The 27,170-nt window shown below is 37.4% G+C and overlaps 1 protein-coding gene and 1 long non-coding RNA gene across 3 annotated transcripts in view; one reads left to right on the top strand and one right to left on the bottom strand.

The window, feature by feature from the left end:
* The window catches only part of CRB1 (crumbs cell polarity complex component 1), a 207,904-nt gene that overhangs the window by 21,081 nt on the left and 159,653 nt on the right, over positions 1-27,170 (bottom strand). For both annotated transcript variants that reach the window (XM_001110912.5, XM_001110878.5), the window contains 2 exons: positions 24,607-24,735; positions 21,006-21,132 (listed from right to left, as the gene is read on the bottom strand). In XM_001110912.5, the coding sequence (XP_001110912.3) occupies positions 21,006-21,132; positions 24,607-24,735 (256 nt within the window). The remainder of the gene's footprint in view (positions 1-21,005; positions 21,133-24,606; positions 24,736-27,170) is intronic.
* LOC144340830 (uncharacterized) lies at positions 1,879-26,674 on the top strand. The gene is made up of 4 exons (XR_013417280.1): positions 1,879-1,981; positions 20,008-21,064; positions 24,104-24,210; positions 25,170-26,674. It is a non-coding gene; the product is annotated as an uncharacterized LOC144340830 (long non-coding RNA).

Genomic DNA, 27,170 nt, shown 5'->3' with positions numbered 1-27,170 from the left:
TGGATCAAATGTCTTCTGCACGAAGCTTTTTCTGCCCTTCCCCCAGTCCTGGAAATGTTCTAATTTCTTCTGTGCACACCACATACCATTCATTCATTCATTCATTTATTCCTTTGGTAAATAGTGAAGCACTACTCTGCCAGGAATGATTGCCAAGTATTGAAGTTATGAAGATAAACGAGACATTTTCTCCACCTTCCTATAGCTCACAGGATGGAGGATAGGGCAGACAAATGAAGGCTTTTGCAGTATAGCTAATTGGTAATAGATGCAGATGCTCTGGGATCTGAAAGCGTGGCTCCAACTTCTGAATTGGAAAGCCTTGGAAAAGGTCCTTAGCCTCTCTCTGATTTTGAGTTCTCATCAATAAAATGAGGAAAACAATATTACTTAACTCTTGGGACTTTGAAAATAATAAGTAAAATAATGCTTATAATGATCTTAGCATAGTTTCTGGCTCAGAGTAAGCACACGGCAAATATTAGCCACTATTAGTATTATTATACAATGCTATGATACAGGTGTATTTAGGATTGTATGGCAACAAGACATTCCAAATACTGATTGTGTGGGGAAGGGGAGCAAGGAAATCTTTACTGGAACATTATAAGAACAAATGTATTTGACTAGGCAAAGGAAAATGAAATGAGGGTTTTAGGGTCAAAGAACAATGAGCAATATATTCTTTAAAATGTCTTTTCAATATTGCAGCAGTGGTCAGCTCTTACTGGTTTTAGAGCAAGTGGAAGAAAAGGACATGATTTTCTACAATTCAACCATACTTGTCTTACTTTGAAGAGAAAATCCACTCCTCCTCTCAAACCACTACGATTTTTAGGCAAATTGATTATAATCTGCAGGACTGCCTTGAGAGTGTCCTCAGCTGTGTCCATGTGATTATGTTACAGGTGAGGATTATATCTTTATGGATCTTGACTGCATCTGGGATTGGTTCAGGGAAGGGTTAATTTACATCAAATTCTAATGAATAATGGGGTTTCTGTGCATTGGGTTCTTAGATGGAAATGTTTTCCTAATGGAGAGTGTGGCTCACTTGTCTCCAAGACACTATCATCAACAAAGTAGTGACTAATGATCAAGCCTTGCCTTTTTCATCCTGTAAATTTGAAAGGGAAATAGGACAATTTTCTGTACTTACTATATACTATCTTTTTCATCTTAATTTCAGTAACTATGGAGCAGGATGAATAAAAACATTCACACACACATACACGCACAAAAACAAAACTCTCAAAGCTAGAAATTGACACTTCAAAATTACCTCAAAAATACCTCATTCATTATCTCAATCACTTAGGTGATATTTGTTGAGTATATACTTACTCAGGATGACGCTGGCTATTGAAAAATTTAAGGAAATAAATTTAACTCTTGGGACTTTGGGAAGTATAATTTTTTCCTGAGTTTAGGTATCAACTAGAGTAATTTCAGCCATTTATGGGTCATTAATACATATTTTCCCACTTTAAATAACAAATATAGAAGCACTTCAGTTTTCCTTTATAACTGTGTTGTTATCAGCATAGGATTATCAAAGAAATATTAGGGGAAGTAGATAAAAGTAACATATTTGTAGCTATTTGTGAAACTAAATTAAAATAAATTCAACTAGACAATGAAATAATCATGAATATAATTTCCAAATATTCAAATAACTTTAATTGCAAATAGCCTATTTGGTTTTGGATGTTATATTTAATATGTGGCTTCCTTTCTGTGTATAATTAGTCTCCAAAAGATTTCTACAGTTTAAATGAAACAAATCTGTGTTTCAGTAACTACAGTTGCGAGAAAAATATAATAGCCATGATCTTTATAACCTTTTAGGAGGAAAAATCATTTTTAATTTAAAGAAATTTAGGGGGGGGCGGAGCAAGATGGCCGAATAGGAACAGCTCCAGTCTCCAACTCCCAGCGCCAGCGACACAGAAGACCGGTGATTTCTGCATTTTCAACTGAGGTACTGGGTTCATCTCACTGGGGAGTGCCGGATGATCAGTGCTGGTCAGCTGCTGCAGCCCAACCAGCGAGAGCTGAAGCAGGGCGAGGCATTGCCTCACCTGGGAAGCGCAAGGGGGAAGGGAATCCCTTTTCCTAGCCAGGGGAACTGAGACACACAACACCTGGAAAATCGGGTAACTCCCACCCCAATACTGCGCTTTAAGCAAACAGGCACACCAGGAGATCATATCCCACACCTGGCCGGGAGGGTCCCACACCCACAGAGCCTCCCTCATTGCTAGCACAGCAGTCTGTGATCTACCGGCAAGGCAGCAGCGAGGCTGGGGGAGGGGCGCCCGCCATTGCTGAGGCTTAAGTAGGTAAACAAAGCTGCTGGGAAGCTCGAACTGGGTGGAGCTCACAGCAGCTCAAGGAAACCTGCCTGTCTCTGTAGACTCCACCTCTGGGGACAGGGCAATAACAAACGCAGCCGAAACCTCTGCAGACGCAAAAGACTCTGTCTGACAGCTTTGAAGAGAGCAGTGGATCTCCCAACACGGAGGTTGAGATCTGAGAAGGGACAGACTCCCTGCTCAAGTGGGTCCCTGACCCCTGAGTAGCCTAACTGGGAGACATCCCCCACTAGGGGCAGTCTGACACCCCACACCTCACAGGGTGGAGTACACCCCTGAGAGGAAGCTTCCAAAGCAAGAATCAGACAGGTACACTCACTGTTCAGAAATATTCTATCTTCTGCAGCCTCTGCTGCTGATACCCAGGCAAACAGGGTCTGAAGTGGACCTCAAGCAATCTCCAACAGACCTACAGCTGAGGGTCCTGACTGTTAGAAGGAAAACTATCAAACAGGAAGGACACCTACACCAAAACCCCATCAGTACATCACCATCATCAAAGACCAGAGGCAGATAAAACCACAAAGATGGGGAAAAAGCAGGGCAGAAAAGCTGGAAATTCAAAAAATAAGAGCGCATCTCCCCCGGCAAAGGAGCGCAGCTCATCGCCAGCAATGGATCAAAGCTGGACGGAGAATGACTTTGACGAGATGAGAGAAGAAGGCTTCAGTCCATCAAATTTCTCAGAGCTAAAGGAGGAATTACGTACCCAGCGCAAAGAAACTAAAAATCTTGAAAAAAAAGTGGAAGAATTGATGGCTAGAGTAATTAATGCAGAGAAGGTCATAAACGAAATGAAAGAGATGAAAACCATGACATGAGAAATACGTGACAAATGCACAAGCTTCAGTAACCGACTCGATCAACTGGAAGAAAGAGTATCTGCGATTGAGGATCAAATGAATGAAATGAAGCGAGAAGAGAAACCAAAAGAAAAAAGAAGAAAAAGAAATGAACAAAGCCTGCAAGAAGTATGGGATTATGTAAAAAGACCAAATCTACGTCTGATTGGGGTGCCTGAAAGTGAGGGGGAAAATGGAACCAAGTTGGAAAACACTCTTCAGGATATCATCCAGGAGAACTTCCCCAACCTAGTAGGGCAGGCCAACATTCAAATCCAGGAAATACAGAGAACGCCACAAAGATACTCCTCGAGAAGAGCAACTCCAAGACACATAATTGCCAGATTCACCAAAGTTGAAATGAAGGAAAAAGTCTTAAGGGCAGCCAGAGAGAAAGGTCGGGTTACCCACAAAGGGAAGCCCATCAGACTAACAGCAGATCTCTCAGCAGAAACTCTACAAGCCAGAAGAGAGTGGGGGCCAATATTCAACATTCTTAAAGAAAAGAATTTTAAACCCAGAATTTCATATCCAGCCAAACTAATTTTCATAAGTGAAGGAGAAATAAAATCCTTTACAGATAAGCAAATGCTTAGAGATTTTGTCACCACTAGGCCTGCCTTACAAGAGACCCTGAAGGAAGCACTAAACATGGAAAGGAACAACCGGTACCAGCCATTGCAAAAACATGCCAAAATGTAAAGAACATCGAGGCTAGGAAGAAACTGCATCAACTAATGAGCAAAATAACCAGTTAATATCATAATGACAGGATCAAGTTCACACATAACAATCTTAACCTTAAATGTAAATGGACTAAATGCTCCAATTAAAAGACACAGACTGGCAAACTGGATAAAGAGTCAAGACCCATCAGTCTGCTGTATTCAGGAGACCCATCTCACACGCAGAGACATACGTAGGCTCAAAATAAAGGGATGGAGGAAGATTTACCAAGCAAATGAAGAACAAAAAAAAGCGGGGGTTGCAATACTAGTCTCTGATAAAACAGACTTTAAACCATCAAAGATCAAAAGAGACAAAGAAGGCCATTACATAATGGTAAAGGGATCAATTCAACAGGAAGAGCTAACTATCCTAAATATATATGCACCCAATACAGGAGCACCCAGATTCATCAAGCAAGTCCTTAGAGACTTACAAAGAGACTTAGACTCCCATACAATAATAATGGGAGACTTCAACACTCCACTGTCAACATCAGACAGATCAACGAGACAGAAAGTTAACAAGGATATCCAGGAATTGAACTCATCTCTGCAGCAAGCAGACCTAATAGACATCTATAGAACTCTCCACCCCAAATCAACAGAATATACATTCTTCTCAGCACCACATCGTACTTACTCCAAAATCGACCACGTAATTGGAAGTAAAGCACTCCTCAGCAAATGTACAAGAACAGAAATTATAACAAACTGTCTCTCAGACCACAGTGCAATCAAACTAGAACTCAGGACTAAGAAACTCAATCAAAACCGCTCAACTACATGGAAACTGAATAACCTGCTCCTGAATGACTACTGGGTACATAACGAAATGAAGGCAGAAATAAAGATGTTCTTTGAAACCAATGAGAACAAAGATACAACATACCAGAATCTCTGGGACACATTTAAAGCAGTGTGTAGAGGGAAATTTATAGCACTAAATGCCCACAAGAGAAAGCAGGAAAGATCTAAAATTGACACTCTAACATCGCAATTAAAAGAACTAGAGAAGCAAGAGCAAACACATTCGAAAGCTAGCAGAAGGCAAGAAATAACTAAGATCAGAGCAGAACTGAAGGAGATAGAGACACAAAAACTCTCCAAAAAATCAATGAATCCAGGAGTTGGTTTTTTGAAAAGATCAACAAAATTGACAGACCACTAGCAAGACTAATAAAGAAGAAAAGAGAGAGGAATCAAATCGACGCAATTAAAAATGATAAAGGGGATATCACCACCGACCCCACAGAAATACAAACTACCATCAGAGAATACTATAAACAACTCTACGCAAATAAACTGGAAACTCTAGAAGAAATGGATAATTTCCTGGACACTTACACTCTTCAAAGACTAAATCAGGAAGAAGTTGAGTCCCTGAATAGACCAATAGCAGGCTCTGAAATTGAGGCAATAATTAATAGCCTACCAACCAAAAAAAGTCCAGGACCAGATGGATTCACAGCTGAATTCTACCAGAGGTACAAGGAGGAGTTGGTACCATTCCTTCTGAAACTATTCCAATGAATAGAAAAAGAGGGAATCCTCCCTAACTCATTTTATGAGGCCAACATCATCCTGATACCAAAGCCTGGCAGAGACACAACAAAAAAAAGAGAATTTTAGACCAATATCCCTGATGAACATCGATGCAAAAATTCTCAATAAAATACTGGCAAACCGGATTCAGCAACACATCAAAAAGCTTATCCACCATGATCAAGTGGGCTTCATCCCTGGGATGCAAGGCTGGTTCAACATTTGCAAATCAATAAACATAATCCAGCATATAAACAGAACCAAAGACAAGAACCACATGATTATCGCAATAGATGCAGAAAAGGCTTTTGACAAAATTCAACAGCCCTTCATGCTAAAAACGCTCAATAAATTCGGTATTGATGGAACGTACCTCAAAATAATAAGAGCTATTTATGACAAACCCACAGCCAATATCATACTGAATGGGCAAAAACTCGAAAAATTCCCTTTGAAAACTGGCACAAGACAGGGATGCCCTCTCTCACCACTCCTATTCAACATAGTGTTGGAAGTTCTGGCTAGGGCAATTAGGCAAGAGAAAGAAATCAAGGGTATTCAGTTAGGAAAAGAAGAAGTCAAATTGTCCCTGTTTGCAGATGACATGATTGTATATTTAGAAAACCCCATTGTCTCAGCCCAAATTCTCCTTAAGCTGATAAGCAACTATAGCAAAGTCTCAGGATACAAAATTAATGTGCAAAAATCACAAGCATTCGTATACACCAGTAACAGACAAACAGAGAGCCAAATCAGGAATGAACTTCCATTCACAATTGCTTCAAAGAGAATAAAATACCTAGGAATCCAACTTACAAGGGATGTAAAGGACCTCTTCAAGGAGAACTACAAACCACTGCTCAGTGAAATAAAAGAGGACACAAACAAATGGAAGAACATACCATGCTCATGGATAGGAAGAATCAATATCGTGAAAATGGCCATACTGCCCAAGGTAATTTATAGATTCAATGCCATCCCCATCAAGATACCAATGAGTTTCTTCACAGAATTGGAAAAAACTGCTTTAAAGTTCATATGGAACCAAAAAAGAGCCCGCATCTCCAAGACAATCCTAAGTCAAAAGAACAAAGCTGGAGGCATCACGCTACCTGACTTCAAACTATACTACAAGGCTACAGTAACCAAACCAGCACGGTACTGGTACCAAAACAGAGATATAGACCAATGGAACAGAACAGAGTCCTCAGAAATAATACCACACATCTACAGCTATCTGATCTTTGACAAACCTGAGAGAAACAAGAAATGGGGAAAGGATTCCCTATTTAATAAATGGTGCTGGGAAAATTGGCTAGCCATAAGTAGAAAGCTGAAACTGGATCCTTTCCTTACTCCTTATACGAAAATTAATTCAAGATGGATTAGAGACTTAAATGTTAGACCTAATACCATAAAAATCCTAGAGGAAAACCTAGGTAGTACCATTCAGGACATAGGCATGGGCAAAGACTTCATGTCTAAAACACCAAAAGCAACAGCAGCAAAAGCCAAAATTGACAAATGGGATCTCATTAAACTAAAGAGCTTCTGCACAGCAAAAGAAACTACCATCAGAGTGAACAGGCAACCTACAGAATGGGAGAACATTTTTGCAATCTACTCATCTGACAAAGGGCTAATATCCAGAACCTACAAAGAACTCAAACAAATTTACAAGAAAAAAACAAACAACCCCATCAAAAAGTGGGCAAAGGATATGAACAGACATTTCTCAAAAGAAGACATTCATACAGCCAACAGACACATGAAAAAATGCTCATCATCACTGGCCATCAGAGAAATGCAAATCAAAACCACAATGAGATACCATCTCACACCAGTTAGAATGGCGATCATTAAAAAGTCAGGAAACAACAGGTGCTGGAGAGGATGTGGAGAAATAGGAACACTTTTACACTGTTGGTGGGATTGTAAACTAGTCCAACCATTATGGAAAACAGTATGGCGATTCCTCAAGGATCTAGAACTAGATGTACCATCTGACCCAGCCATCCCATTACTGGGTATATACCCAAAGGATTATAAATTATGCTGCTATAAAGACACATGCACACGTATGTTTATTGCGGCACTATTCACAATAGCAAAGACTTGGAATCAACCCAAATGTCCATCAGTGACAGATTGGATTAAGAAAATGTGGCACATATACACCATGGAATACTATGCAGCCATCAAAAAGGATGAGTTTGTGTCCTTTGTAGGGACATGGATGCAGCTGGAAACCATCATTCTTAGGAAACTATCACAAGAACAGAAAACCAAACACCGCATGTTCTCACTCATAGGTGGGAACTGAACAATGAGATCACTTGGACTCAGGAAGGGGAACATCACACACCGGGGCCTATCATGGGGAGGGGGGAGGGGGGAGGGATTGCATTGGGAGTTATACCTGATGTAAATGACGAGTTGATGGGTGCAGCACACCAACATGGCACAAGTATACATATGTAACAAACCTGCACATTATGCACATGTACCCTACAACTTAAAGTATAATAATAATAAATAAATTAAAAAAAAAAAAAGAAATTTAGGAAAATTATACACGTATAATCCATGAATAAGTATTATGAGTCATGGAAGTTTTAAGTAGAAACAATATTACAGCAATTGACAATTTCAATTATCTTGGTATTTAAAATTGTTCAGATAGTAAATTCCTACAGTCTTATACATGCTATTCAATTTGTTCTCACAAAGAAATGATTTAGCAATGAATTCAATGAGCTGCAACTGCATTTCCTAAAGGCAACATAAGTTATTAAAGAAAAAAAAATCCATACTATATAAAAATGTATACACCCCATTCTTAAAATTAAAAATTAGAAGAAACTAAATTCATGTCATGTTAAAGAAGACAACGGCATAGTATCCGGGTGCATACCAGTAGTTTTCAGTTTGGTTGACAACTCTATTTTTAATAGATGGAACTGATGCCAAAAGTTCTCCTTGAGTAAAAAATAAGGAAAATAATTCAAGAAAATTGGTAACTAACCCTATGCCATCAACTTTATTGTTTACTTTGAGTTATTTTTGTCAGTTAATTGATTTGTAACATGTAGACTTGATTTCTGAATGATCTGTGATAGATGTCAATGGCATTTTAAAGAGAATCAAGTGAAACATAATTCTGCTGGGTGGGTAATAACTAGGATATGTTCTAGTTTGCCCAGAACAGGATCAGGTTAGGCTGTTGTCCTAGAATAATTATTAATAGTGTTGCTCTCTTTCACTTTGAAAATGCTCCAATTTGGACAATAAATAATCTGGCCAACCTTGTCATAACTGACATATATCATTATAGACACATTAGAAATATCTTTATGATTCACAAAATTAGAGAACTCTTATGTATGAAGCTATGTACCTGATTTTCTTACCTAAGTTCTTTGACAGCACAAACACACTTTTTTGTGTATATTTTAGTTGCTTACCATGCCTGGCTCAGAGCTTTGCCTGAAAAAGGCCCTTGATAAATGGTAGAGGAATGAATAAATGCATTATTTAAAAAACTCGTTACCATAAGTCCAGTATTGTACCAAGGCAATGATCATTTTAGGGAGATTTTAGTAGATGATGAGATTGATTTGACAGCTAACAAAAGCTGCATGATTTGGTTAGCTAGTCAACTCAGTGGCAAACATCAACCTAGTTATTCCCCACAGTTGTCTATGGCTTAACAAACCAACCAATTTAGTTGGTTGTGCCTATAATCCAGGAGCTCCACTCTGTATGTTGCCTGTTTCCATTCTATTCAGAACACATGAAAAAATGTGTTCTGATGGGAAAAGCCTATGTTGCATGATTTCCATGAAGCCTGCAGCAATGACCTCACATTAAGAAATGAAGAACATTAATTATACTTAGTGAAGCAGAAATCTTAATAATGTGTGCAAAGATAAAAGGAAAACAGATCAGTGAACCAAAAGACCTAATTTTGGTACTTGATAATGCATCGAAATAACATGTATAAACAATTTCTTATTTTATTTATTTATTTTTCCTCCATTTGAAATATTTTAAAGTCTCTCTTAAGTAACTTTTTAAAAAAAATTATGGTAAGATCATTTTACATGAGATCCTACTAACAAAATTTCAAGTGTACAGTATAGTATTATTAGCTGTAGGCACAAGTGTTGTACAGCCATTCTCTAAAACTTATTCATCTAGTATAATTAAAATTTTATACCTCGCTGGGCACAGTGGCTCATGCCTGCAATCCCAGCACTTTGGGAGGCCAGGGCAGGAGGATTGCTTGAGCCCAGGAGTTTGAGACCAGCCTCGGCAACATAGTGAGACCTCATCTTTACAAATAATAATAATAATAATAATAAGAAGAAGAAGAAGAAGAAGAAGAAGAAGAAAATTAGCCAGGTGTGGTGGCACATGGCTGTAGTCCCAGCTATTCAGGAAGCTGAGGAAGGAGGATTGCCTGAACCTAGAAGTTTGAGGCTGCAGTGAGCTGTGATCACACCACTGGACTCTAGCCTGGGCAACAGAGCAAGACCTTGTCTCACTCTCTTGTGCTCGCTCTCTCTCTCTCTATATATATGTGTGTGTGTGTCTGTGTGCATATATTTATACACATACTTATTTAATGTATATATTTATATACTAATATGTTTATAATTAGTATACTAATATAATTAGCATACTAATATATTTATAAGTATCCTAAATTAGTATATATACACAGTATATAAGTGTACATACTTATATGCTAATTTAATTATATATACTTATTTAATATATACATATACATATACACACACACACACATACACATACTTATTTAATGACATCTCCCCATTTCCACTTCCCCCTAGCTCCTAGTAACCATAATTCTACCCTCTGTTCCTAGGAGTTTGACTCTTCTAGATACCTCATATAAGTGAACTCATAAAATACTTGCCCTTCTATGATTGGGTAATTTCATTTAGCATAATATACTTCTGGTTCATTCCCATTGTAGCGTGTGTCAGAATTTTGTTCTTTTTAAGGCTGAATAACAGTCCATTTTGTTTTCTTTATTCATTTATCCTTCACTGAACATGTAGCCTGTTTCCATCTATTGGCTATTGTGAATAACGCTGAAATGAATGTGGGAGGGCAGATATGTCTTTAAAATCCTGATTTCAATTATTTTGTATATATACTCAGAATCATGAATCACATGATAGTTAAATTATATGATAGTTCTATTTTAATTTTTGAGGAAACTTCATACAGGTTTTTATAGTGGCTGAACCATTTCTACATATGCGTAACTTATTTAGGAATCAACTTACAGGGTTTGTTACTAAAGATAGTGCTGCATCCTAGGAAGACCTGTGGCTTGGAATTAAGTACTCCCGGATTCTAAACCTGCTCTGATCCCTATTTGTTGTGTGGCCTTGGGGCAGGTAACTAGCCCTTCTAAATCTCATCTTCCCCATCTATAAGATGGGCATTATAATATTTATCTCATAACGTTTCTGTGAATATTTATTACTAAAATTGATATGTAAGGTCCCTTCATCTCATACATCCTTTCATTTTTCCATCACGAAATCAAGCCAGACTCAGCCTTGTCTCCTACATCCTCTAAGATCTTAGGCCTATATAATGACCATTTATATTTGTCATCATGTTTATTTAAAGTACTTTTAATATCATTAGGCTAAGACTACATTTTGATGAATGCAGTGCCGATGTTGATTGGGTTTTATAAATTTGTAGCTTTAAAATAGGTCACATATGCAGGGACTCTGCAGTGGCCTAGAGCACTCTGAGACTCTCATTCACAATCTCTCTGGCAAATGGGATAGGGAGTTTCCTGCATCGTCTTAGAACAGCAGGAAGAATATTGCACTGTGGGTTGAGAGACCGGGATACCTGAAGAGCCTATGTAAAGCACTCTCTCTCTGAGCTTTAGATTCTTCATCTCATACATAAAGAAGTTAGATTAGATGATTCCTGAAATCCTTTTAAACTCTTTAATTCTCTCTTCTGCATTAACAACCCAAACTTTAAGAAGCATCCTGGCAAATACCAGGCGTATGGAGTCAGTTGAACCGTATTAAATTGTCATTTTTATCAGTCAAAATGTCAAATATATGCAAGTTCATATGATTCAATCTGATGTTTCAGTGGCATATATTTCAGTGTAGTGGTCGAAAGAGCATTCACTTAATCTTCCTATAAGGGACGTCCTACAATTTGTAATGGAATGTTTTTCTAATGTCAGTATTTTACCATACGATTTTAAGAAGAAAAGCACAATTTAAACACACTTTCCCAATTGCTCTCTTGCCATTGTCTGGCTATATGCCTCGATTTTGTTGCAGATCTTGTTTGGAAATGATTAAGGATGAAGCAAAGCAGACCTCGAAGTTTGCTCAGAAAATCCTGTAACTGCATATGAAGCACATGGCAAACATGGCAAACATCCGAGGCCATCCTCACTCTGAATGGGGCAGAATCGATAGTGTTAGGTTTTCAGTTTCAGAGAAAGCAGCATAATAAATCAGTGCATTTAAAAATACCACATTCCTTGTAGTCCCAGCTACTCAGGAGGCTGAGGCAGGAGAATGGCGTGAACCCGGGAGGCGGAGGTTGCAGTGAGCCGAGATTGTGCCACTGCACTCCAGCCTGGGTGAAAGAGTGAGACTCCGTTTCAAATATATATATATTTGAAAAAAATATATATATATATTTCAAAAATATATATACATACATACATACATACATATATATATATAAAAATTCTTAGGGAAATGTCTCATTCTCAAATATTTCTTTACTATAACATGGTCTAACGTATTAATGACCTGAAAAATCTATATGAATCATTCCCAATCCTTCCTTTCTCCAAAGTATCAGGTGATCTTGGCCAATTATTTAGCCCTCTCTACTACACTTTCCTCAACTAAAATTTGCAAATGTCATCTTTCCACCTAGCCCATAATTTTGTTATCATGAGTAATCTATGCCATAATTTTGAGAAATTTTATACATAGAAAATGCATGAGTTGTGCTAATCAGCTAATCACAGATGCTTAAGAAATGTCAGGTCCATGCTTCTCTTTCAATCAGTGCAGAAATATTCTCTACACTATTTCTGAAATATGGCCATTCAGATTCTATTGGAATGCTTCCAGGGATGGGATTTCTGTTTGGTGCAAATCAATGCATTACATTATTGAGTACTTCTAATGTTAACTTGCTTCCTCTTATGCTGACTTGAAATCTTCTTTCAACAAATTATATCCCTTTGTCTTATTTATGCTTTCTGTATTAATATGGAACAAATCTATTTTTTCCATTCTCATGATAACATTTCAAATATGTGAAGGCAGTTTCATGCTTTCCTTAAGTCTTCTCTTTCTAGACAAAATATCCCTTTATCCTTATACTGTTTACAAAAAAAAAACGAACTGTTGGGTACTATGCTCACTACCTGGGTGACAGGATCATTCATATGCCAAACTTCAGCATCACACAATATACCCATGTAACAAACCTGCTAAAATAAACTAAAATGCCCTTTTCTAGGCCCTGGCATTCATCAATGTTTTCCCCAGAATGTAGTGCCCAGAAGTAAAACCTGCTCTTTTGAATTGATGCTGTCAGTGTGGAAATCAGAAGGAAAACCATGTATCTTGTTCTGGGACCAAATACCTATGCGATTACAATCTCAGATTACCTTCTTAAAATTACAGTTTCCACTTCTGTGGACAAAGTAGCTTCTACTAGACTAACCCTTTGGCATATAACAGCAATAAAATCCAGATGGAATAGCAAAAACAACAATCTGAGGGCACTCAGATAATAATCAAAAGTATGCATTGACCCGTATGAGAATTTGAACTAAGAAGAGCAGAGGCACTATATGATTTTTATTTTTTTGGAGTGCAGTCTCTGCTCAACACCACGCCAGTTAACTAAAACTAGGAGAGACGTTTGCAATCTTACAGGCTTGAAGAACCAGAGAAAAGAGTTAGGGTTTACCATAGCAGCTGGAAACTGAAGGAAAAATTCTAGAAAGGAGAGAGCTACAGGGGTGGAGCCTCAATTTCCGAAAATGATTTCTGCTCAAATCTCTGGTTAACCCTTGTAATATGCCCGTGTAGAGTACACTCCAAGTCACCCAGCTAAAGACAAAGTAACTGAGCAGAGACTGCAGCTGTGACACACTATGAGGGGCACTGCTACAGGGCTAGAAGTTTGATTCAGCTAAGTGACTGCCTGCCAAAATAAAATAATATTTTTTCTGAAGAACAAAAGAATTCATAGTCTCTGCATTGTATAAGCCACAATGACCAGGATGCATTCCAAAATTACTAGATACACAGAAAAATGAAACCCACATACAAGAGGAAATTTAATAAATGGAGACCAATCACAAGATGACCTAGGTGTTGGAATTAACAGAAAAGGATTTTAAAGCAGCTGTCATAACTATGATGTTACAAAAAAGGGAAAATAAAAATGCACACTGACATAGGTGCTATTCTTTTGACATTGTTGTAAATACCACTATGAATAAACAGTTATTTGTATTCTTAAATATCCTGCATTTTCTCACTTAGCTGTAAGTATATCATGATAAATTTTATTCTAGGTACACTACACATTTATCCTCATTAAAACAAAAATATTAAAATAAGGAAGCAATATAATTTCTTCTCAAGATCCCCATGTTACTGTAAAGTGATCATTCTTTTACAGACATTTGTAAAGCTGAGTTAGATATGTTAGATGGCCTCTGGCCTTGAGCAGTTCATTATTTGATGTTGTTTTTGTGTGTACATGCATAGATGATTACCAAACAATAAGCACTAAAAAAATAAGTACAAAATAACAAGAAAGTGCAGGAATAAAATAGTAAGCTTTTCCTAGGGCAATCAGGGAAAGGATCCTAGAAGAGTCTATACAAGATCGGAGATTTCTGGAAGGACAAAAGTACGTCAGGCAGAGAAGAAGGGAATGACAGGTTAGGTGGAAGGAACAGTATGAAAGGGAAGAGCTGTGGCAGCTGTGAAAAGTTCAAAGGGAGGTGCAAAGTTCCATGTGGCTGGAGAGTGGAATTTGTGAGAGCACAGGTAAGAAATGAAGTTGGAGAGAGTTTGTGTCACATTGATAAAGGGCTTGAACCTAAATTGTATATGGAGACCAAATTTACACTCTCCAGATGTTGTGGGAATCCCCAAACTGAGAACACAAAAACAGGCACTAGACCAATGGAACTGCTGGCTTCCTAGCAAAAATCTAAAGCTAAGACTGTAGTCAAGGGCATTTATGCAACTCAGCCACAAAGATCCCACTGGAAAAAGAAACATCCTCTTAAAGTTGTTTTTGCTCATAAAAAAAAATTACAAAGCACAAGAAGAAAAACTCTGTTGTGAGTAAAATTCAGCAGAAACAAAAATAGGAGGGTGAGCACTCCAAGACCTTGAAATAACACAACAGTCTGAAAGACACTATTAAATAGGTTCCTAATTATGTGAAAGTAAGATGAAGGTAGCAATTATAGAGGGGGAAAAAAAAAACAGGACACAAACAAGAGAAAAGATTGATTTGTAACATAAAAAAGTCAGAATTTTTAAAAGTAATTTAAAATTTAAAATCTATCAGTGGATTATATGTGGACTACCAGTGCTTGGAAGATAGCTATAGGGAATATATGCAGAATGCAGCACAGAGAGTAAAAAAGATACTATGAGAGAAGGTGTGGCAGACAGACTTTTTTTTCCCCCGAGATAGGACCTTGCTCTGTTGCCCAGGCTGTAGTGCAGTGGTGCCGTCATGGCTCACGGCAGCCTCAACTTCCCAGGTTCAGGTGATCCTCCCACCTAGCCTCAGCCTCCTTAGTAGCTGGGACTACAGGCACGTGCCAAGCTTATTTTTGTATTTTTTCTTTTTCTTTTTTATTTTCTTTTTTTGCAGAAAGGGGATTTTACCATGTTGCCCAGTTGGCTTGGAAATCCTAGACTTAAGTGATCTTACTGCATAGGCCTCCCAAAATGTTGGGATTACAGATGAGAGCCACTGCAACCAGCTGGCAGACACCCTTTTAAGTGAACGCCCCATGGTTGGTCCCCACCTCCTGGTGTTTACACCTTGTGTGCCCCTCTCCCTTTGAGTGTAGATAGAACCTGTGACTTGCTTTTGACCTACAGACTATGATAAAGATGAGGAGAAATATGCGATTATATGTACACAATTACATAATTATGTTATATAAAATGGTAACATCCATCTTGCTGGAATCTCTCCCTCCTTTTTTGGCTTTGAGGAAGTAAGCAACCATGTTGGGGAGCCCCAAGTGGCAAGGAGCTGAGGGCTGTTTTCAGGAATTGAGGGCTACTTCTGCCATCAGCCTTAGTGAACTTGATCCCTGAGTTCACTCCAGAAGTGGATCCCCCCATGGTTCAGCTCAGATGAGACCACCTCTCTGGCTCACAGCTTGAATGATGCTGTCTTGTGAGACCCTGAGCAGAGGACCTAGTTAAGTCGTGCCTGGGCTCCTGAACACAGAAACTGCGAGATAATAAATATGTGTTGTTTTAAGTTGCCAAGTTTGAAGTAATATTGTTGCAAAGCAGTAAATAAATAATACAAATGGATTACATACACAAAGAATGGAATATAAAACTCAATAGATCTATAATATATATTCCAAATATATACATTCGGATATGCCTCTTGAACTCCAGAATGGAATATGCACACTGATTAATAACTGTATTTAGATATCCAACAGATCTTAAATTCATTCATTTATTCAATCAACAAAGGTATTAAAAATATTATCCACCAAATTTAAGTTATCACCCCCTTAGACCCACAGCTTCTCCCAAACGATCATGCTTCAAACTTTTAAAATCTATCTTCTCTACAACTATATGTGGTAGTGCAAAATCTCGTTTTTTCTTTATCACTGCAGCAGCCTCCTAGCTGTTTCTTTCTGGGTCCAGTCGTGCCTTTCTTTAAAGCCATTCTCTATGTAGAAGCCCAAGTGATCTTTCTAAAGTGCAAGTATAATCATGACATTTTTCTTATTTGAAACCCTTCAAGGATTCTCCATTTCTCTTATGGAAAATACCAAGATCTCTGCCAAAGTGTATAAGGGCTTACTCCTGCTTCCTTCTACCACCCAATCTTTCAGCACTGCCGCTCTCTGTGATACCCCCTGCCACAGTGCACAACCTCTCCAGCCCCTTCTGCCTGAAACACAAGTACTGTGCCATTGCTTCTTCCATAGTCTAACTCCCTCAAATCTTAGCTAAGGCTTCAGGAAACTTTCCTTAACCTTCTATATCCACCTGTAAGACTGGACAACATGCCCCTCCCATATGCTCCCTTACAGCTGGCACTCAGTTACACCCTAAGACTATTTGTTTAGCCACTTTTTTGTTGTTGTTGTTGTTGAGACAAAGCCTCACTCTGTTGCCTAGGCTGGAGTGTAATGGTGTGATCTCGGCTCACTGCAACCTCCACCTCCTGGGTTAAAGTGATTCTCCTTCCTCGGCCTCCTGAGTGGCTGGGATTACAGGTGCCCACCACCACGCCCAGCTAATTTTTGTATTTTTAGTATAGACAACGTTTCACCATGTTGGTCAGGCTGGTTTCGAACTCCTGACTTCAGGTGATCCGCCTGCCTCGGCCTCCCAAAGTGCAGGGATTACAGGCGTGAGCCACCACGCCCAGCCTAACCCACATTCTTTACCATAACTTCAGCTTATTTTGAGCAAGCATAGTGTCTAAATCATAGTTCTACTCCCAGGACCTAGTATACAGTATGGCAAATAGTAGATATACATTAAACATTTGTTGAATAAGTAAAAAAGCAGAGAAGTAAGCTAGTTTATATTAGTAGTAATATTGGCAGTTAAGAAACAGATTTCTTCACTGATTTCCTACCTAACTCACTAAACTCAAATTTTATGCAGCACCATTTGCAGAAAAGGTTTCATTTTAATATTGCAAAATTAAAGCATAACAGTTTCTATTTTAAAATCTAGAAATGGCCAAAAGATCTTTTAAGAAAATGTAGTGAAGAATTTGGAAGATAAAAGATTTTGGTTGACCTCGTATTGAAAAAAGATAATTGAAAAGATAATGTATTTAAAATGGCTTATCACAGTTCCTGGCACAGACTAAGTCCTCAACGGTGTTAATCAAACTTAATTGTCTCTCCATGCTCCTCAAACACTGATTTTTCCAAATTTGCCTATTCTCTCTACTTCCTATTTTGCAAAAGGAAGGGTAATAAAACCCACTTGCCATGTACGCACACAAAGAAGAAGGCATGGCCAAACACAGAGACATAGCCCTGTTTAGTTTAATGTTAAATCTGAAAAATGGAGCAAATGGAATTCGTTATTATTCAAGTAAATATAGGCTATGTTTTAGAAGCTTGGTCCAGAGGAGTTAGTGTAAATTTCTGTCATTTGGGTAAAACAGCCCCTCTTAGAACCAGGTTGAACAATGGCTAGCTTTGGCAGGCACAATTTAAACCAATAATAAGAACAATTAAGGTTGTAATCAACTTTAGAAGGCCAACTAGAGGATTACTTGCCAGAGAGGAAACATACATGCGACTTTACTTGGATGCCACAGTGTTTACACGCAGTGACACCTTCGCAGAAAGAGATCGCAGTTCAGGAAGATCAGCACTAGTACTTCTGTTGTGTGTGTGTGTGTGTGTCTGTGTGTGTGTATGCATGGCTGGTGGACATTTTATCATACAAGACATAGTCAAGGCAAACAAATACAAATACCGTTAGAAGGTGAGAAAGAGAAGATACAGAAACAAAGATTTTATTTTTCTGTGCAAATATGTAAAAGCCATAGTCACACACATGCAGTTGAAAATACAGAAGAACAAAAAGAAAAGGGAAAACATTTTTTAAAGTCAGACACCTCACGACAACAATACATTTGGAAAACAGAAAAGCAACTGACAATTACAGCGACACCAGAGGCCTCAGAATTGTGCAGAGAAAGAAATTGTGAGTGAATATTTCTTAACCATATTTGGTAGAGAACATATTACATTTGGAACAGCCTGTAAGTGCATAAGTACAGATATGTCTAGAAGGGAGTAAATGTGAAAACTATACATATGGTCTTTGACTATATTTTATGCTTATTGCAAATACTTGTGAATGCAAATATTGATGGGAAGGTTTTCCCCATGTCTTTTGTCACAAAATTTAACTTTGGAACAAATCATCTGAAGCAGCGGCATCACACATGCAGTCTTGGATGTGAAGAAAATGGATGAGTAAAAAGCAAAATATTCACAATTAGTAGCTCCCAGTTTGAAATGATTGCCACTACTCCAAAAGATATGAATTTGCTATGTAAAAATTGTCTATTACTATCACAAGACAGAATACATTTTCTTTGCTTTTGTAGTATATTACTTCATACTATATGCTACATGTACTCTATAACAAGGATATTATTTTGTTCTTGTTTGTTTGAATGGTATATTTAAATTTACCTTGGTCATTCCCACAGAAAAACAACTTTCTTAACTGGGACTAAATAGATGTCATCCAAAGGATAAATTGTCCTCACGTTTTCAAACCAGGACAGCTCCTAAAGTCATAGACATATTTACAAAATGACATTTGGCAGGCCATTGTTATTTTAGTTGCTTTCTGAATTAATTCATAGGATCAAACTATTTTTCCTTTAAATGAACACAAATAACATCTTCTTTGGAAGAGTGTATCTACACAAAGATATTTAGCATAAATGATAACATACTGGTGGAAACAATGAAAACATTAACAAAGTTTTTAAATATTAATATTTTATAATCTCTGAAATCTTTACAATAAAGAATATATTAATTTTTGCATATCTTATTAATTTACTTTATAGATCTGTCATTTCAGGTATACATTTATTTTTAAAAATCATAACGTCAAATATATTTTGGTTACGTTGTATACTATGCTTTCATATTTTTTTCAGAAAGATACTTAAGAAAATAAATTTACTTGCAAATCTTAGAAAACCATGCCTCTAAGAAAATTCAAGTTTTACAATATATACTTTTAAATTTATGTATAAACTACAGTTCTTATTTTTATTAAATATTCATTGAAAAGCAACTGAAATTAGTCCATGTGATAGAAAAGTCAAGGAGCTCATAAATTTAGAAACAATTAACAAAAAAATTGTTCTATTTGTTAGGAAAAGGGAAAGTATTGCAGGAAAAGAAATAGAGAAAGGATTATTTGTAACTTTGTTAGAGGGACAGTTATGGAATCCAAAATTATACCAGTGTGGTATAATTTGAGTACTGATACTAGATAATTGTTTTTCTACAATTTTAGGGACTTGATGTAAATTCCTGAGTTCTCTCTCTCTATATTTATCACATATCAGAGAACTGGTAACAATTCACTTGAATAACTTCATGTAAAAACATAGATGGATATAATCAGTAATAATCAGTAATTCTCTCTCTCTCTTTTTTTTTTTCCCTAGACGGAATCTCACTCTGTCGTCCAGGCTGGAATGCAGGGGTGCAATCTTGGCTCATTGCAACATCTGCCTCCCAGGTTCAAGCGATTCTCCCTCTTCACCTTCCTGAATAGCTGGGATTACAGGCATGTGCCACCACTCCCAGTTAATTTTTGTGTTTTTAGTAGAGACGGGGTTTTGCCATGTTGGCCAGGCTGGTCTCAAACTCATGGCCTCAGGTGTTCTGCCCACTTTGGCTTTCCATAGTGCTGGGATTATAGGAGTGAGCCACCGCACCTGGCCTGTAATTCTCAATTTTTGTGTCATAAATAATAGATAAGACTGAAAGAACAGAAGTGAAAATAGAATCATAGTGATTGAGGGCAACTTACAATGTGAAAATAAATGTACCCAGAAATAGACTGGGAAGAAATTGCAGTGGTCATTCATGTACAGAAGTGTTAAGGAGATATTTCTAGTTATATTAAGAACACTTTTTTCATATTCAAAGATAGAATAGGAAAATACTTCTTTATTATACTTTAAGTTCTAGGGTACATGTGCACAATGTGCAGGTTTATTACATATGTATACATGTGCCATATTTGTGGGCTGCACCCATTAACTCGTCATTTACATTAGGTATATCTCCTAATGTTATCCCTTCCCCCTCCCCCCACCCCACGACAGGCCCCGGTGTGTGATGTTCCCCACCCTGTGTCCAAGTGTTCTCATACAGACAAAGTACTTCTGATATGTTTAAAATAAGCCTTGAATTTATTTTAATTATTGAGATAGTTTTTATTTCCATTTTTTCCCCCAGAGATCTAAAACTAATCAAGGCATTTTTTGAAATTCAATGGCTTCTTTTTCAATTGGGAATGTTCAAATATATGTTAATAATCTTCCTGTTCACCCCACTCAACAACTGGCTCGTCATTCATGCGCAAAATGAGGTAAGAAAGAAGCTGAAAAAGGTTCTGCCAGAATAAGAGAGAGACATAAAAGGAGAGGTCGCTTACGTCCACCTCGCAGCGCTCGCCAGCAAAGGCAACATCACAGAGGCACTGGAATTTGTTGAGTAAGTCCTGGCACAGTCCTCCATTGACACACGGATCAGAGGCACACTCATCAATGTCCTTTTCACACCTTCAAAATAAACAGAACAACAGAAACCCAGGTCCCTGTTGAATACATTGGTTGTGAAATGGGAAGAAAAGTTTGCCTTATCTATCTGGAACAGCATAGTCTTGTCTACCCATCCACACGTACTTTATATATACTTGATAATGTCGGAGATGTTTCTTAAAATTTCTTTAACACATTTGGGGTTTAATGGAAATAATTTGTACACATATGTATACATATACACGGAATTAATTAAAATGAGAAAATAGATGCAAATATTTAGAAACCAAGAGAAAAGTGGGCCATGCATACACCAGTGTCACGCTCAAGAGCATTAGTGGGGTTGCCACCTTATATAAATGTTCACTTTATTAGGCGCACAAGGAGAGAGGCTGTATTTTGCCATCTGGAGTCTGCAGGGCAAGCCTACATTCAGGCTATCAGGATCCTCAAGCATCAGAGCTCTCAGGCTAAGGGAAAAGCCCACCAAAGAGAAACAAAACAACAAAAACAACAACAACAACAACAAAACAGAAGAAGAAAATGAAGGAGGAGGAAGAGGAGGGGGGGGGTTTATTCTGAGAGTTTTGAATTATTTTCCATAGAAATCCTTTTTTTTCTAACAAAAGCAAAAATTGATAATTAGAAGATTGTACTTGCTAATAAATCTGTGTTCCAACAGCCAAGCATAATTTCTGAAATATTGAGGTAGAATGACTTTCAAAAGCCAAATTTTCCAAGACAAGTGACATCAATTCTCAGGTAAATTGAAGTTTTCTTCTTCCTGGGACGTTGTCATTTTTTAACCTAATTTTCCACTAAGAATTTGTTTTTCTGTATATTTATGGATTAAGCCACCAATCATGTATTCAGTCACTCAGTGGATATTTATTTAACACATACTATGTGACAAACACTCTGCTAAGACCTTGGGATAGAACAGTAACTAAAGCGGCTATTTTACTTTTGAAAATTTGTATAAAATCTTAGCTCTTCTTGATCTCTACAGTGCAGCTTATAATATTGAAATTTGATGTAAACAATTTTTAATTTTCCTTTATTCTTTCCTTCACCTTCCAAAATGTAAAACTTGCACGTATGGGCCAGAGACTAATCACTAGGCTCAAAATGAAAGGGGATGAGGTAGTGGGGCAAGGCCAGCCCAAGGTATAAAAGAAAACAAAGATTTCTTCCAAGAAAAACACCTCCTTATCCCGTTGGATACCAAGCATAGCTGAGACATTTTGTTTTCCTTTTTTGGCTTATGCTTCTGGACTGGAGGGAGACTTCTCTGATTAGATCTGAGCAAAACTTGACAACTCTCAGAAGCCTGCCAAGCATTCTCGGTCTTGGGTGGGCCAGAGTGTTCACATCATCCATCATTCAAAACCTGTCAGGATGACACTAATTTGGAGGTTTAATCAAGGCAGGAGAGAAGCCAATTTATTTGAGGATAGCTTTTCAATATCCTTGGACGCAATGGAAGTCACATTTCCCTAGGCCATGGGAGATAGCCCACGATTTTCTATTTTCCCCTAACTACTCCATCACTTTCTCACCTATTTTTCTGTTGAAACAGTCAACAATAGATACACATGTATTATCAGCATCATTGTCGTTTTTATTAGAGGTTAATTAATGCATGGAAAGTAATAATAAATCTATTAACATCCAGTCAATTAAGTAATGATGGTGAAGGACTTTGAAAGCATAGAATCTACTGAACACAGGTTCAATGTTTTAGAAATATCTAGCGTCACGTAAGTTTTTCCAGTAGAAAAGTCTCCTGGGAAAATAAGGAAAACTCTAAGCTTTCTTTTCTTTCTATGTTTCAAATATATTTGAATCTAAATGCCAAATATAAATTTTGTAAACTAATAAATATCAGAGGACACTGAAATGTTTGTTGTAAATAGAAACAAGGTGTGAGTGGCAGAGAAAAATAATCCAAGGTTTTGGATGAGTTCTATGCATTGTGCCATTAGGCAGAAACTGTGATGTCCAACCAGGAAGCAACCCGCACTTGACAATAGTGGAATTACTCAGAATTAATGACAAGAAAATATTTGCGATATTTTGAAAGATACATGGAATTGGAATACAACTGAATGGTCTCAGTTAATAAGTTGCAGAACCAAAACTGGCGCAACAGAAAGCAGAATGTGACTCAAGGCTATCTCCTTCCATGCACATATAGACTTGGAATGCCTGTACCACACAGAACCAACCACAGAAGGCAGGCTGCAAATAAAAGAGAACGTTGGAAGGGTAAAACGCAGGTGCACCCTAGACTCCCCGCTGTTTTGTAAAGGTGGCAAAATATCTGTATCTTTGTGATGCAAAAGAGGCCAGCTAAAAACCAGAAAATTCAAGTTAATCCAGAGGGCACTTGCCAGAGAGCACTTATATATCCATTATTTTATTAACTATGCTTATGGGAAATATTGATTCAGTCAAAATATCTTTGTCAAATACGTCTAAGCTTAGTTTATTTGATTTTTTTAAATGTAGGAAGTTTGATCAGAGACCACTGTGTCTTACCCTGGATGACACATGAGATGGAAGAACATCTTTCTCATTAAAAAAAAAAATGTGGTGAGCAAAGATTTACTCCTACAGTCATGCTGGCACATCAAATAGAAGAGCAGAGGCTTTGAAGGCAGCTCAACCTTACTGCAGCATACATGTGGACAGGCCCTTCATACATCACTTAACCTCTCAGCCTCAGTTTACACATATGCAAAATAAAAATCATAAAACTTTCCTTACAGAGCTATAAGAATTGACGGGATTTGTAAGGTGCGTGGCACAGGTTAACTATTTATTATCTGCTTATATAGTATCTGTATTTTATAGAGCCCTGGTTCATAACTGTTTTGGGGACATACATCCCTTTGAGCAGCTGATAAAAGCTATTCAGTATGCATTCTTTCTACCCCTGAACTTACCCCTAGCCACTTAAATACATATTCTAATTTTCCTGTATTTTCAGCAGGTCACAGATTGCCTGAAGCCATTGACCAACTCCATTTTAAGAATTCCTGCATGAGGTGAAGCGTTGAAGAATTTCTCTGGGAAAAGTAGAATCATATGGATAAGGTATATATACTTTTGGGTTGTAGGCAATTCTATGAGGCAATCTTTTAGTTGTAATTTATTTTACTTCTACAGCAACCATATTTGTATCATGTATTAGAGTTAGTAACAAAAAAAGAGACATGAATTCAGAAGTACTTACAAGAAAAAAAATAGCACATTATACATTTTTTTAAAAACATTTTCCCTATTTGAAGTTTTGTCTAATAAAATGTTCTCTCCTTTGACCTAAACTGTAGTTTTTCTTCTTTTTATTGTTTCACTCTGTGTGAACCTCTATTTCAGCATAGATTTTCCTATGGGAACTGAGATAAAAAATTAGAGGAGAAAATGAACTTTGAGTAATCCCATCATTCTTTAGCCCAGAGTTCTCTTCCAGAAAGCTCTAATGTGACTCACCGTTCTCCAGTAAAACCTGGCCGGCACATACATTTTAATTCAGCCTGGAACTCTGTGCAGTTGCCTCCATTGTAGCAAGTGAGATTTGTCTCCTCATTCCCACAGACTGTTGAGGGTAATCTGCTCTGTCTAGAGAGATAAAAGCAACAGCCACAGCTGTTCATCTTGTTCATCTCATTCAAGAAAACTTTTTTGATAAATTCATCTATGTAGTCAGTGCCAAGCTAATTAAGTACTCAGGCTGGAGGAGCTACAAATGCTTAATTGTGCTGCATTATACAAGAATCGCTTTCTCCAGTAAAAAGCTCCTGCTGGAGGGTTCTATGACAAGCATGGCTATACATCTTCCATTTCTACACAGTTTTCATTTGTGAGATAAGATCTATGCCATGGGGTGGCAATAAATTTTGGGTTGGAAAATAACTTGCTATAACTAGATTTGCTGCTGCTTTGCTAATAAATCAATAAAGGCCATAAGAAAATTGCATCTCTACAAAGGCCAGGAAAGCAAGGACAGCACTCTAGTACCCAAGCACTCATGTGATTTCTCTATTGGCTTTCAGAGCTGAACTCCAGTTGCCCTGCCAAGACTTGCTGCTCCCTATGTAATAATTCACAGCTTCGAAGAATGCAAGCCAAATGCTGTCCAGGAGCTTTGTATATAGCACACGATGGTAACTGCATGTGAATTCAGAGTGTGGCTCTCTGGTATGGCAACAAAGCTTTACATGTTAAAGAATCCTTATAAAAGGTGGAACAAGTATTAGAAGCTAAGCAGAACTTCACTGTTAGACAAAATCTAGTAGTGTGAAGGGACTGATGTTTAAAAGGAATTTAATAGTGTTGCTTAGGCCCTTTGACCCACTGTGTATGTGCATGGCATCAGATAACTAATAAATATTCAGGAAGTGTAAAATGAATTGAATTTTGCTCCTGTTGTGTGTGCTGCAGCTAATGTGGATAGACTAGCTAATATGATGCTAAGTGTGTCTCTTCCCACAAGAGCTAATCAATTCTACTTTAAAAAGAAGATATCATAAAGACTTTTCAAAAGAGTAAAAAATGTCAACCAGCTTTGAAAGAGGTCAATTAGCAATGCAAATATGAAGCTTTGTATACATCTTGGTTTTAATAAACAATTCCTGAATCTCATTAGAAGGTACTTTTGAGGGCTTTCGTCTTTCAGAACTTGACTTTGATGAATTAGGCAGAAAGGAATTCTAGAGAACTACTTACTAGGGCCTATGTGTTTATTTTACTCATCAAAATTCACAGTGAAATGTACTGAATTTGATCCTGAATTCTTCTTGCTTTTAAACAGGCAGGTTACCTGTTGGGAACACTTAGCACCTATAACGGTGCCTTGCTTTCTCAGGCTCAGAACAACAGTAACTGTTAGGGAGAGATGTACAACTTCGTATAGGCATGCCTACATGTTATGTTTGCCAGGAGATTCATGCAATTAAGGTACCACCTCTGAATTAGTGTAATGTCTACAGGCTGCCAACCCATTCCAGGTGTTCTTGCTGAAGTTCTGGAATGTATTACTTGTTAATAATAATCCTCTCACCTCCCCATAATGACTCAATTATTTAGTAAATTTAAAGCGGTGTAAGTTGTAAAAACAATAATAACTTCTTACATGGAAATACTGAAGCAATGTGACTTAGAAGAAAAATACTCTTTCTTATCTCTGTTTATATAGCTTGAAATGGAGGTGGTTACAAGAACTAAAATACTGCTTTTGTAGTTGTAGAAAAATGTGAAATACTTTGAAATGGGCAAAGAATATCACTGCGTATTCTTTCAATGCAATACTGGGTTTATATAAAGGACCATCTAGGATTATCCACTTTTGCAGTGGTCTGCGCCTTATATTTTCTTCGCTAAGCTATATTACAATTCTGTAAGTTGTAAAAAACAACATTAATATGAAAATCTTGTTTATCAAAATGCAAATTAATTTATCTGTAGTGAGCCGTATAACTGATTATCACACTATAGAAAAAATGACTTCAAATACTAGTTTTCTTGCCCTATGGGATATTAAACAGTTTTGTATTTATTAGTAAATTCATTCACTCATTTTTGTTTGTATATATACATATACATATTCTTTAGATTGTCCTTTGAATTAGTTTTTATATCTTACTAGTTTCCTCAATAATTAATGACAAAATAATTGAAACATATTTATTTTATATTTGAGAATTATAATACCACTGTTTTGAAATTACAGTTGACCCTTGAACAACACATGTTTGAATGGTGTGAATTCACTTATATGTGGATTTTCTTTCACCTCTGCCACCACTGAGACAGCAAGACCAACCCCTTCTCTTCCTCTTTATCCTAATCAACATGAAGACAATGAGGATGAAGATCCTTGACCATCAATTTCCGCTAATGAATAGTAAATATGTTTTCTCTTTCCTATGATTCTCTTAATAACACTTTATTTTCTCTAGCTTGCTTTATGGTAAGAAGACAGAAGAATATGACACACAAAATATGTGTTAATTGACTATGTTATTGTTAAGGTTTCTGGTCAACCAGGCTGATAG

The sequence above is a fragment of the Macaca mulatta genome, chromosome 1 (assembly GCF_049350105.2).
Source record: "Macaca mulatta isolate MMU2019108-1 chromosome 1, T2T-MMU8v2.0, whole genome shotgun sequence".
NCBI lineage: Eukaryota > Metazoa > Chordata > Mammalia > Primates > Cercopithecidae > Macaca > Macaca mulatta.
The sequence above is the reverse complement of the archived record's forward strand: the minus strand, read 5'-3'. Positions and strand labels throughout refer to the sequence as shown.